Source organism: Carcharhinus amblyrhynchos, chromosome 4 (genome assembly GCF_965287045.1).
Source record: "Carcharhinus amblyrhynchos chromosome 4, sCarAmb.v2.hapA, whole genome shotgun sequence".
Lineage (NCBI taxonomy): Eukaryota > Metazoa > Chordata > Chondrichthyes > Carcharhiniformes > Carcharhinidae > Carcharhinus > Carcharhinus amblyrhynchos.
In genome coordinates this window covers 128,900,720-128,913,711 of record NC_137327.1, presented here as the reverse complement: position 1 = coordinate 128,913,711, position 12,992 = coordinate 128,900,720, and the positions used below count along the sequence as shown (strand labels likewise).

Below are 12,992 nucleotides of genomic sequence, written 5' to 3'. Positions count from 1 at the left end.
TTTGTTTAATTGTCAAATGCGGCGTAGAACCAACACTAAAACAGTCATATAAGGAAGATCTCGAATTCAACCCCTGCTCATGCCGGAGTTAGCTGGTCACAGTAAGGATGCCATTTGCCTGGAGGGAGAAAAACCACGCAAGAAGCTATAAGGGATTGTGAACGTAGCCCAGTCCATCACACAAACCAGCCTCCCATCCATCGACTCCATCTACACTTCCCTTTGCCTCAGAAAAGCAGCCAGCATAATCAAGAACCTGCTGCATTCCAGATATACTCTCTTCCACCTCCTTTTGTCGGGAAAAAGATACAAAAGTCTGAGGTCACGTACCAAGTGACTCAACAGCAGCTTCTTCCCTGCTGCCATCAGATTTTCGAATGGACCTACCTCATATTAAGTTGATCTTTCTCTACATCCTAGCTATGGCTGCAACACTGCTGCATCACTCCTTTCCTTCTCTATGTATGGTATGCTTTGTCTTTAGTGTGCAAGGAAGAATACTTTTCATTGTATGCTAATACACGTGATAATAATAAATCAAATCAAATCAAAGAGAAATGATGCAAGTAGGAATGCCATGGTTACTTTGGATTCAAGTGCCGAGTGGTTTAATGGTTAGACTGTTTTGTAAAAGCACCCTTTTCCAACGGCTTTTCAGAAAATCAGACAAATGCAAGAGCAGAGTCATACTACATAAAACAAGCGACAAATATCACGGGATGTCACGTCTGTGAGGTAAATGATTTATTGTAATGTACTGTACATGTGTTGAGCTAATCTGCAATAGACAGGTGATTAAATGTGTAAACATTTATTATGTGCAATAGACATAAAACTTAATCTGTCATTAAAAATGGGGAACATGATCAGAAAAGAATTCTACCTTTGGTCTCATGGATACATAAAAAAGTGGTTGACGTGGAGAATCTAAACGTAATACTGAATTCATTTTGTGGTGATTACAGTGCCTGGTTCTGCTATTGCTTAAACACTGAAACTGACAGATCACAGGGCAATGTGTTCTAAAAATAAAATTTACCATTTCATACTCTGTTACAGAGCAGTTGAGACTAAATAAGTAATTCAAGTTTGTGCAATCCAACAAATAGGATGTTATTCAATAAGAACTACCCAGCATTATTGCTTAGTACGAACACTTGTTCACTGCATCAGTTCAACCCTGTTATTCTTTGGTTCATTCATAATTTGCTTAGACTTCAGTGCTGGAATTTTACTGGCACATCCGGCCCAGAATTGGGGGTGGAGAAGACTCACAGAATGGCATTCTCCGTTGGCCTCGGTGGGAACTTACAAGCCTTGGGCAGACAAAGCGGTAAAATTCAGGTCTCGGACAAGGTCATAAGGTGGAACTGTGCTGGCCAGAGAGACTAAAGATCATCATTTACAATCATGGAGCGCAGTTTCTTGCTCTCTACATCTTTGCTTACTAGACTATTTTTTTCTTTCAATGCTGAGTTAATCTGTAAACATCAGTACTGTGGTACGAGTGTTACATTCTCTCAGAATCTGGGAAATTGATAACTGCACTCGGCATGCCTGGGATACACACGCTCACACATTCTAATGTCACTTTGATTTGAGAAATTGGCCAATTCCTCAGTGAAGCAACATTTTTCTTTGTTAAGGCACAATGTAAAACACAAGTTTTTTTTCTTATCTTACAAATGATTTTAGTGTCACTTCACCTTCATGTCTGATCTATTACTGGCACCTTAAATACCATTCCACTGTTTCTTGTTACCAGCTACCTATCGATGGGTGCAGTCAATGTTCACACTTTACCCCAAGAATATGAGGCACATAAAATGAAAAGTAAACTTATGTATCATCATGTAAATTGCTCAGGATAAGTCATTGAAGTTTGAGTCTTGCACATTGATAGTGGCCTGCCCCGTTCATTCAATAAGGACCCAAGTTAGCTTAGTAAAAGAATGCCATCTCCATTATTCAGCTGGGCATCTAACTGGTTGATATGTTAGCTTAGACTGACACAGACAGGAGAAATGCACGGTCTTTGAAGTGAAAGGTTCTTTTGAGCAACGAGGTAAAAGTTCACTTCAGGTGAACAAATATCCTGTCACAGCCTCTGCAGACTGTTTCCTCAACCCCACCATTTGGTGCCTAGTGTGGATCGGTTGGACTCAAAACTCTTCGCTCTGATCAACCTCCGCAGCTCCTGGAGCTCCTCGGCCCCCAAGCTCTGATCCACTCCGGGGCTGAGCCGATAGCTCATGGGGGACACAATGTAGCCATTCTTGTATAGACAAACCCGTTTGCAGAACTCGAATGTGCTGAACATCAGACCGTAATAGGGGATGATCTGTGAATTAAGAGCATTGGTCAGAACAGGCAGGTAAATGGGTACAAGTTTAAAACTGAATAGACAGCTCTCCCCAACAAGTATACTTGAGAGTCAGATAAGTTTATAGCATGTAGACAGGCCCTTCGGCCCAACTTGTCCATGCTGCCCAGTTTTTACCATTAAGTTGGTCCCAATTGCCCATGTTTGGCCCATATCTCTCCATACCCATCTTACCGTTACATGGAAGATATACCCATAACTTCCATTCTGTCCTCAACTTCTTTCCTGTCTCCCTACTGCTTTGTGTCCCACTCCACTGCCAAACTAGTTTAAACCCTCCCAAGTGGCTTGTGTAAATCTCCCCACCAGGATATTAATTCCCCTCCAGTTCATGTGTAATCCTTCCCTATTGAATAGATCACCCTGCCCCAGAAGAGATCCCAGTCATTCAGAAATCTAATTCCTTGCACCAGCTCTCAAGCCACACATTCATCTGCCTAATCTTCCTATTCCTACTCTACAAGCACGTGGCACTGGCAGCAGTCCAGAAAGCACTATCTTTGAGGTACTGCACTTTAGTCTTCTGTCTAATTCTCTATATTCACACTTTGGACACATATGGGGATGTTTTATATGGTGTGCCCATTTCTTTGAGAGCCATAATATTCAGCAAGTTTATGTAACACCAATGGATGCAGTACATTAGAAAACAGCGTGACCAGGTGCTACTGCACTACAAACACCTCTTGGGATTGCAAAAAGGCTTCACGCAGAGATAATTCAAAAAGCTTTTTATCCATATCTGTCTCTCTGGCAACGGTTGATCAGGGGCTGCATGGCTGTAATTTTATAAAACTCTTAAGCCCAATTCTCAGCTCTAGTCTGGACATTGTGACCACCCCAAGTCTCCCCCACCACACTCCACCATGGTAAATTCTTAAATAGCTCTTGTATATAATGAGTTAAACAAAAAAAGCCTAATTTCGTGACAATTATAGACTATTAAACACACTTTGCAGAGCAAAACAGCCTGATTAATATCCCCATTCAGGGGGCACACCAAATGTATTGATATAAATCCTGGTGATAGGAGTTAAGGTTTTCCTTTCTCTGAAATTTAACTTTGCTCCTTCAACAGCACCTTCCAAACTCACGATCTTTACCACCTAGAAGGACAAGCACAGCAGATACACGGGAACCCCATGTTACACGTTATCCTGACCTGGAAATACATCAGTGTTCCTTCCTGCCACTGGGTCAAAAACTCGAAACTCCCTCTCCGACAGCACTGTGGATGTACCTACAGTACATGGGCTGTAGCGGTTCGAGAAAGCAGCTCACCACCACCCTCTCACAGGCAATGAGGGATGGGCAATAAAATACTGGCCTAGCAGCAACATCCATGTCGAGTGTGAACAATTAAAAAAAAACAGGCTTTTCCAGGTATCTGAACTATTGGAGCAGATTCAGTTACCACCACTGAGTGTTCATTTGTAACTCCACATTACATCCACACAGATAACATAGTATTTCTGCAAATTTGATCGCTCTTTCTCTTCACAGTTGAAACTTTCTAACTCAGGAATATCAGTTTTCTCCCAATTAATTATCACTCGTCCTGCCTTTCTTCCTCATTTTTGTTCCTTTATTATTGTGCATCATTCATTCAGAGACAATGAGACCAATTGTCTACACAGATACCTTGGCCACTGCCAGTTTTTAAAGAAGGGCCTTACCTTAGGCGACCGGTGCGCTTGCCTGTTTCAGACAGTCAGCTTCTGGATTATTGGGGGGGCCTATGACATTGTCCAAAGCCTGACTACAACTTTTAGGGACATGTGGGAGAAGTTTGTTGGACACAAGTTTGGCCCACGTGTTCTTCTTGTGAGAGTCCTAAGCAACAGTGCGTGGCTGGATCAATCCTTCCTGCTCCAAGCACATTAAAATTAGAGCTAAACTGTTCAGGTTGCAGATTGGCCAGTCTTGGATAGGAAGGGGATAGTAAGGATTTTGGAACTAAGGGTGGTAAATGGAGATATGATGATAGATCAATCTGTCATTTCAACGACAGAGTGTTCAGCTTAGACATAAGTGTACAATCTAGGCTGATGTCATTCCATGTATGGTATTAGGATAAGTCTTGATTTGCATTATCAATTGCAAATACCACACTTAAAATTAGTGTTATCAGGGTAGACGGAGGCATTGTCTTTGTGCCACGTTCACTAGCCCTGAAGACACCTGGCTCTTTCTCCTCAAAGGCCAAAATTGCTTGCTGGCAGAGACATTTCTAGAATCAATGCAGACTCAATGGGCCGAATGGCCTCCTTCTGCACCGTAGGGATTCTATAGTCAATGGTTATTTGGATCTGTCCAAGGTTACTCCAGCCCCTGCCCCTCCCCCATCTTTTCCTGACACCCATAAATTGGGATCCATCCTGAAAACTTTGAGTTCAGATACAAAGCAACTAATTGGATGACGGAGAGATTGAAGGGCCTATTTCAGTTCCGATTTTGTCGTCAGGTTCTGGAACCTCTTCCTAAGGTGGAGAGGCTTGTGGGTGTCAACAATCATTCCACCTTAATGAACAGGAGTTAGGCCGTCTTGTTGAAGTTGTACAAGACATTGGTAAGGCCACACTTGGAATACTGTGTACAGTTCTGGCCACCCTATTATAGAAAGGATATTATTAAACTAGAAAGAGTGCAGAAAAAATTTACTAGGATGCTACCAGGACTTGGTAGTTTGAGCTATAAGGAGAGGCTGGATAGACTGGGACTTTTTTCTCTGGAGCGTAGATGGCTGAGGGGTAACCTTATAGCAGTCTATAAAATAACGAGGGGCACAGATTAGCTAAATAGTCAATATCTTTTCCCAAAGGTAGGGGAATCTAAAACTAGAGGTCATAGGTTTAAGGTGAGAGGGGAGAGATACAAAAAGGGTCCAGAGGGGCAATTTTTTCCACTCAGAGTGGTGAGCGTCTGGAACAAGCTGCCAGAGATAGTAGTAAAGATGGGTACAAATTTGTCTTTTAAAAAATATTTAGACAGTTACATGGGTAAGGTGGGTAAAGAGGGATATGAGCCAAATGCAGACAATTGGGACTAACTTTGGGGTTTTAAAAAAAAGAGGGCGGCATGGACAAGTTGGGTCGAAGGGCCTATTTCCATGCTGTAAACCTTTACGACGCTATAACATATTTTAGATTTATGCATAAATCAAAGAATGTCAATGTTTGAGATTTGGCTGCTCCAATTGTCACTGTTAAGGACCCATATGTAGTTATGTTGCATTATATCATATTGCACCCCAGTCAGGTTGCACTGCTGTGCATAGTTTTGATTTCCTAATTATTAAAAAAAAGACACAATGCAAGAACAATATACCAGAATAATACCAGAACAGAGATATCTGCAAAGATTGAATAGTCTTGGGTTATTTTCCCTTCGAAAAAAAGAGAACACTTTTGACCCAATGGAGGTCTTCTATGAAGAAGGTGGACAGAATGGATGTGGGCAGAATGTTTCCAATTGTGGCAGAACTCAAACAAGGATAAGTACAAACTGGATATTATTAAATCCATCAGGGAAATGAGGAGAAATTTATCTTACTCAGAGTGCTTAGAATATGGAACCTATTCTCATATGAAGTGGCTGAGGCAAATGGCTTACGTGCTTTTAGCAGGAAACCAGGCACATGCACGAGGGAAAAAAGGGAATAGAAAGATATGTTGAAATGTGGCAAAGGGAATGGGAGGAGATTCATATGTCACACAAAGACCAGTACAGGCCAGTTGGACTGAATCACCTGTTTCTGTGCTGTAGTTTTTAATGGCGACCACCCATTTCTCTCTAAGAACAATGGTATAGTGGTAATGTGTAAACCAAATTGAATTTTGGGCCTTAGATGAGACTCCATTAGGAAGTGAGTTTGACCGTCTGTTGAAGTGGAGTCCTCAGCCAAAAATCCAGACCCAGAAGCAAAACCCTGAACCGAGGCCACAGGTCAGATGCTTTACATAAATAGAGAAAAAACAACGTCGACATTAAAGAAGAGTTTGGCAACATTCATGCTCGATTATTCTTAATTCCACCTTCTAGATCTTAGTCAAACTCATGGAAAACAAGATCGCAAGAAACGACAAAGGGTCATGAACGAAACCCAATTCATCACGCAAACCAGCCTCCCATCCACTGACTCTGTCTACACTTGCTGCTGCCTCAGAGAAGCAGCCAGCATAATTAAGGACGTCACACATTCTCTCTCCCACCTTCTTTCGTCTGGAAAAAGATACAAAATTCTGAGGTCACGTACCAACCAACTCAAAAACAGCTTCTTCCCTGCTGCTGTCAGACTTTTGAATAATCTACCCCGCATTAAGTTGATCTTTCTCTACACCCTAGCTTTGACTGTAACACTATATTCCGTGCCCGCTCCTTTCCTTCCCTATGTATGGTATGCTTTGTCTGTATAGTGTACAAGAAACAATACTTTTCACTGTATACTAATACATGTAACAATAATAAATCAGACCAAATGGACTCAATGCTATTTGCTGCTAACTCCATGCTATGTACTCCAAAGTTCATGCGTATTTTTTTAAAAACTTGCCACAGATGTGAAACCAAAACAACCTGATATTGACTTGGCTGTGTCTGGATGCTATCAGTGTAAATCCTCACACAGCAGTTAAAGCTATTCTGGCAATGAACTTCATCCCAAAATTGGTGGACCACTCACATGTGGGTCACTGCATACATTTGTACCTTAATGTACAAGTTGCATCATGACAATTCATTTTGGTGTTGTTTCTCTCCATGCCCTTGCCCTCTCTCCCCTGATCGTCTTTTCCAGTTCTGTGCTGGCGGGCCTATGAACTTTCATCCATCGCAGAACAAGTTTGTGGAGCTGATGGGTTGACTTCTGTTCTGATTACAGAGGTCATGATGTGGGTATGCCGGCGTTGGACTGGCGTAAACACAGTAAAAAGTCTGACAACACCAGGTTTTAGTCCAACCTACTTATTTGATAATATACTCACAAGCTTTCGGGGTTAGCCCCTTCGTCAGGTGAATGGAGAGTTCTGGCCAGAACCCTCCATTCACCTGACGAAGGGGCTAACCCCGAAAGCTTGTGAGTATATTATCAAATAAGTAGGTTGGACTAAAACCTGGTGTTGTCAGACTTTTTACTCTGATTACAGAGGGACAGGGGAGAATGGAGAGTGCAGGAACAGAAAACCACAAGCTATTGTTTCTTGTTTTTCCCACAGTTGAGGGAGGAAGGAAGAGAAGGATATGGTGGGAAGGAGGCTTGCTTGGAATATTAACATTGCCATGGACAAATTGCACTGAATAGCCTATTTCCGAGTAATCCTCCTAAGGGTTGATAGGCTCTTCGACTCTGGTGTGTATCACAGCCAAGCAACGTGTTTTGAATACCTGACCCCCATTGGGTGGGGTGAGGGGGGGTTGCTGGTGATGGTCACTGGGTAGCGAACAGGAGTGCAAGCCCTGGCTGGTTTTACTTCCATCTCTAATCCAGGTAGTAACTGTCCACCAGTGAACAAAACCCAAGAGTGATCAGCAATCAAATCACGGACGCACGTGATCCATATGGATTCAGTTTTGCACTGTGAGGAAGCTCTCAATGACTGAGCGTAAGATGGAGCCATCATTCCCTTCTTCACATCTGGAACCTTCTTGGTCACAGCATGAAGACTCACCCCGACTTGAAACGTTGGCTCTATTCTCTCTCCACAGATGCTGACAGACTTGCTGAGATTTTCTGTTCTATTGATGTTGGCTGAGGGTAAATCTTTTCCAGGATACCAGGTGGACCTCACTAGCTCTCCTCACATGGGTGATGTTTACATCTGTCCGAGAAAGCAGACAGGGCTCCGGTTTCATGTCTCACTTGTAAAATGACAGCTCCCATAATCAGCACTCTCAATACTGCGGTGACGTGTTAGCCTATTAAACTTTCAAACTGATGGATGTTAAGCTCAAGGAGGTGAGAATAGCAACACTGAGCCAAGGCTGACATCTTGCTCAGTAACCTTCAGAATGTAACTCTACAGGCATTCAGAGATGTAAGGGATGAATAGCAACAGTCAGCATGGTTTTTTGAGCAGAAAATCACGTCTCACAAATTTGATTGAGTTTTTCGAAGGGGCAACCAAGAAGGTAGATGAGGCCAGTGCAGTTGATGTTGTCTACATGGACTTTAGCAAGGCCTTTGGCGTGGTAGGTTGTTGCACAAGGTTAAATCTCACGGGATCCAGAGTGAGGTAACCAAATGGATACAAAATTGACTTGATGACAGAAGACAGAGGGTGGTTGTAGAGGGTTGTTTTTCAAACCGGAGGCCTGTGACCAGCAGTGTGCCTCAGGGGTCAGCACTGAGTCCACTATTTTTTGTCATTTATATTAACGATTTGGATGAGAATTTAGTAGCATCGTTAGTAAGTTTGCAGATGACACCAAGATTGGTGGCATAGTGGAGAATGAAGAAGGATATCTAGGATTGCAACAGAATCTTGATCAATTGGGCCAGTGGGCTGATGAATGGCAGATGGAGTTTAATTTAGATAAATGCGAGGTTGTGCACTTTGGTTGATCAAACTAGGGCAGGACTAACTTAGTTAATGGTAGGGCATTGGGGAGAGGTATAAAACAAAGAGATCTAGGGGTACAGGTTCACAGCTCTTTGAAGGTGGAGTCACAGGTGGACAGAGTGGTGAAGGAGGCATTCAGCATGCTTGGTTTCAATCGGTCAGAACATTGAATACAGGAATTGGGACATCTTGTTGAATTTGTACAAGACATTGGTAAAACCACAGTTGAAGTACTGTGTGCAGTTCTGGTCACCCTATTATAGAAAGGACATTATTAAACTGGAGTGAGTACAGAAAAGGTTTACTGGGATGCTACCAGGAGCTGATGGTTTGAGTTATAAGGAGAGGCTGGATAGACTGGGACTTTTTTCTCTGGAGCGTAGGAGGCTGAGGGGTGACTTTATAGAGGTCTATAAAATAATAAGGAGCACAGATCAGCTAGTCAATATCTTTTCCCAAAGGCAGGGGAGTCTAAAACTAGAGGCCATAGGTTTAAGGTGAGAGGAGAGAGATACAAAAGGGTCAATTTTTCATATAGAGGGTGGTGAGTCTCTGGAACAAGCTGCCAGAGGTAGCAGTAGAGGCGGATACAATCTTTGGCTTTTAAAAAGCATTTGGACAGTTAGATGGGTAAGATGGGTATAGGGGGATATGGGCCAAATGTGGGCAATTGGGACTAGCTTAGGGGTTAAAAAAGGGGTGGCATGGACAAGTTGTGCCATGCTGTAAACCTCTATCTTTATGACTAGAACTCCTGGGCAGTCCCTAAAATTATCTCAATTTTTAATAGAAACACTTCATCCCAGCTCTCCGATCTTCTGCACCACACCGTTCCTTGTGAAAGTATCAAGTCTTGAATTTCGTGACCTTCTGTAACCCCCACCTTGGCTGGCCCAAATTGCCATTATTCATACTGAACCTTGATGATGTGCAGTGGCTGGTTGCTCCACTCTGGGGCAGAGTTGATCTTGCAGTGGCCTACAAACTTCCAATATGCATCACTGGATGGTCAACAGGGATGGGGAATCCTTGCTGACTTTCCCCTCTCCCAAGGCTGTTAAAACCAAGCATGAAGCATCAAGAAACATCAGATCTGAGGCTAGCTAACTTAACCCAGACTGGGGATGGATTGTGGGGCCTACTTAACCCAACCTCACACCAACTACATTGGCTGCATTATCAGAGGAATTAAAATTTCAAAAAATAGATACTTTCTATACAATATATAAATTTCCCAGAAATAGTTATAAATCAGTGAACTAAAACAACACATTAATTATTGCAGGATATTTTAAAAGTAACAATGGCCACTTGCATTCATACAGCAAGGTGTTGCATTGGAGGGTTTGCTATTTAACATAATTTATCAAACCACATAAGGGTATCTCAGCTAGGTGAAAGAGGTAGGTTTTAACAAATGTCTTATGGGGGAAAGCAAAAGGGACAGAGACTTGGAGGGGGACAGAGGGACTGGGAGCGACCGAGAGAGAGAGAACATGACCGAGAGAGAGACCAAGAGAGACAGAGTGACTGAGAGAGAGTTAGAGCGCGGCCGAGAGAGAGAGAAACAGAGTGACTGTGAAAGAGGGAGAGAGAGAGAGAGCACGGCCGAGAGAGAGGGAGAGAGCATGACTGAGAGACAGAGAGACAGAGTGACTGTGAAAGAGAGAGAGAGAGAGAGAGAGAGAGAGGGAGAGAGAGGGAGAGTGACCAAAAGAGAGACACACTGAATGACCGAGAGAGGAGAGAGCAAAATAGAGGACAAGAGCAAGCAGAAGAGTGAAAGAGAAATAGAGATTGACTCTAATCTCTAAGCCTGTGCAGTAGGAAGCAGTTCAGGATATAATGACTGCAATTTAAACAATAAAGAGATAGTTTTTCTGTCTTGTGAATAGTTGTCCATTTGGATGAGGGAAGTGTATTATTGTCTGTAATAATTGCATTGAGCACAGAGAAAGCAAGGACAATACTGATGTTCGCAGTGCAACACAATCAATACATTTCTTCGACTGCCAACCGTCTAACAACTGCTGAATTATAGAGACAGTTATCACCTTCAGTAGATTGGCTGTGAGACCATTCCAGAGGCTCAGGACACCTTTTGACTTCATAATTTGCTTGAAGCAGTCCACAACACCATTAAAATGGACATCAACACCTCCATAGTGAGGGAGCAGGTGACTCTGCGCCTACAATGAGAGATAAAGTGGTCATACACAGAAACAAGAATTGCACTTAGATATCGCCTGTAGTGAAACAAAATATCACACAGTATTCCAAAGAGCCACGATCAAGCATTAGAAGACATTAGAACAATAGGATCAGAGCTTGTTCCACGGGGGTAGGGGCTCGGTCCACAGGGTTTTAAGCAAGTCTGGTTTAAGCAGAGAGGTTTAGAAAGGGAACTCTGGAGCTTTGGGGCAAGGCTGAAAAAGCCGAGGCTGCCAGAGGTAGGGTGAGGAGTTATAAAGAGATCAGAATTGGGGTTTACGGGCTGGAGGAGGTTGCAGTGGACGGAGAACAGCTCAGGGAAAATTGAAACAACCGTCTGGATGTGCAGGAAAGAAAGGTTTCAGGGAGCAAGTGGGATGAGCTGAACACAAGTGAATGATTTCTTGGCCTGAATGAGGTAGGTAATTGAATTATTTATGCTTTGCCCATATGAATTAGGGTGCGAGCCAGATGGAAATTATTCTGATTAAATTACAATTCTATCGCAGGGACAGTAACAGATCACAGGCCTCTTTTTACTTTAGTGAATAATTTTGGGTCAATTTGACAGGGAATTCAAGTCCTGTTTGTCACTGTCCTGCTGGTTGGTATAGAATCAGTTTCAGCTCCCATTCACATTGCCTGGAACATCTAAACCACTCGAGAAACTATAAACAGTCGTAAAAGTCACCCGGTCCATCACGCAAACCAGCCTCCCACCCACTGACACCGTCTACACTTCCAGCTGCCTCAGAAAAGCAGCCAGCATAATCAAGGACCCCACGCGCCCCAGACATTCTCTCTTCCACCTTCTTCCGTCAGGAAAAAGATACAAAAGTCTGAGGTCACGTACCAACCGACTCAAGAACAGCTCCCTCCCTGCTGTCATCAAACTTTTGAATGGACCTATCTCGCATTAATTTGATCTTTCTCTACACCCTATGACTGTAACACTACATTCTGCACTCTTGCGTTTCTTTCTCTATGAACGGTATGTTTTGTCTGTGTAGCGTGCAAGAAACAATTCTTTTCATATATATTAATACACGTGACCATAATAAACCAAAGTAATGGGGAAAAACGGTGCATACGTGCATCAGTGCTGTAAAGTTGCAATTAAGTCTTCAGTTTACTGGCCCCGATATTTCCCAATATCAAAAAAAGCATTGCTACCCTGTATGGGTGCGCTGATAGTCCATGTAGGGACTGCTGGAGGAACCATTCCATTCTACTGCACCTTTAGAAATGGTATTGACAAAAAAAATGAACCTTGAAAAATTTTGGGGCGGCACAGTGGCTAACATCAGGGAGCCAGGTTCGATTCCAGCCTCGGGTCACTGCCTGCGAGGAGTCTGCACATTCTCCCAGTGTCTGCGTGGGTTTCCTCCGGGTGCTCTGGTTTCTTCCCACAGTCCAAAGATGCGCGGGACACCTTGATTGACCAGGCTAAAATTGACCCTGGATTAGAAGGGTAAATATGTGGGGTTAAGGGGATAGGGCCTGGGTGGGATTGCGGTTGGTGCAGACCCAATGGGCCGAATGGCCTCATTCTGCACTGTAGGGGTTCTATGATTCTGTGACACTGGAGAACCTGTTTTATAATGAATGAATCTGACTTCCTGCCTGCACCGAACACATCATCGAGGCAAATTTTGATTTTACTGATACTGGTTCAGCACAGTAACGCCGGCTGCTGTCCGTCAGCTGTGATTTGACTGACCTTCAAAACACTTTATAAATCAGAGCGAAGAAAGAGTTCTGAGCTTGGACCCACATCCTCCCAATCAGCAGCCAGTGTCGAAGTGATTCGGCTGCGTCACTAGTATTATTTACTGCAAACG

General features: G+C 43.2%; 1 protein-coding gene across 1 annotated transcript in view; it reads right to left on the bottom strand.

The window, feature by feature from the left end:
- Nucleotides 1-639: 639 nt before the first annotated feature.
- slc25a43 (solute carrier family 25 member 43) overlaps nucleotides 640-12,992 on the bottom strand; it is a 30,005-nt gene continuing 17,652 nt past the window's right edge. The window contains exons 4-5 of the mRNA XM_080187854.1: nucleotides 10,995-11,129; nucleotides 640-2,341 (exon numbers count right to left, since the gene is read on the bottom strand). Of these exons, the coding sequence (XP_080043980.1) occupies nucleotides 2,123-2,341; nucleotides 10,995-11,129 (354 nt within the window). The 3' untranslated portion in view covers nucleotides 640-2,122. The remainder of the gene's footprint in view (nucleotides 2,342-10,994; nucleotides 11,130-12,992) is intronic.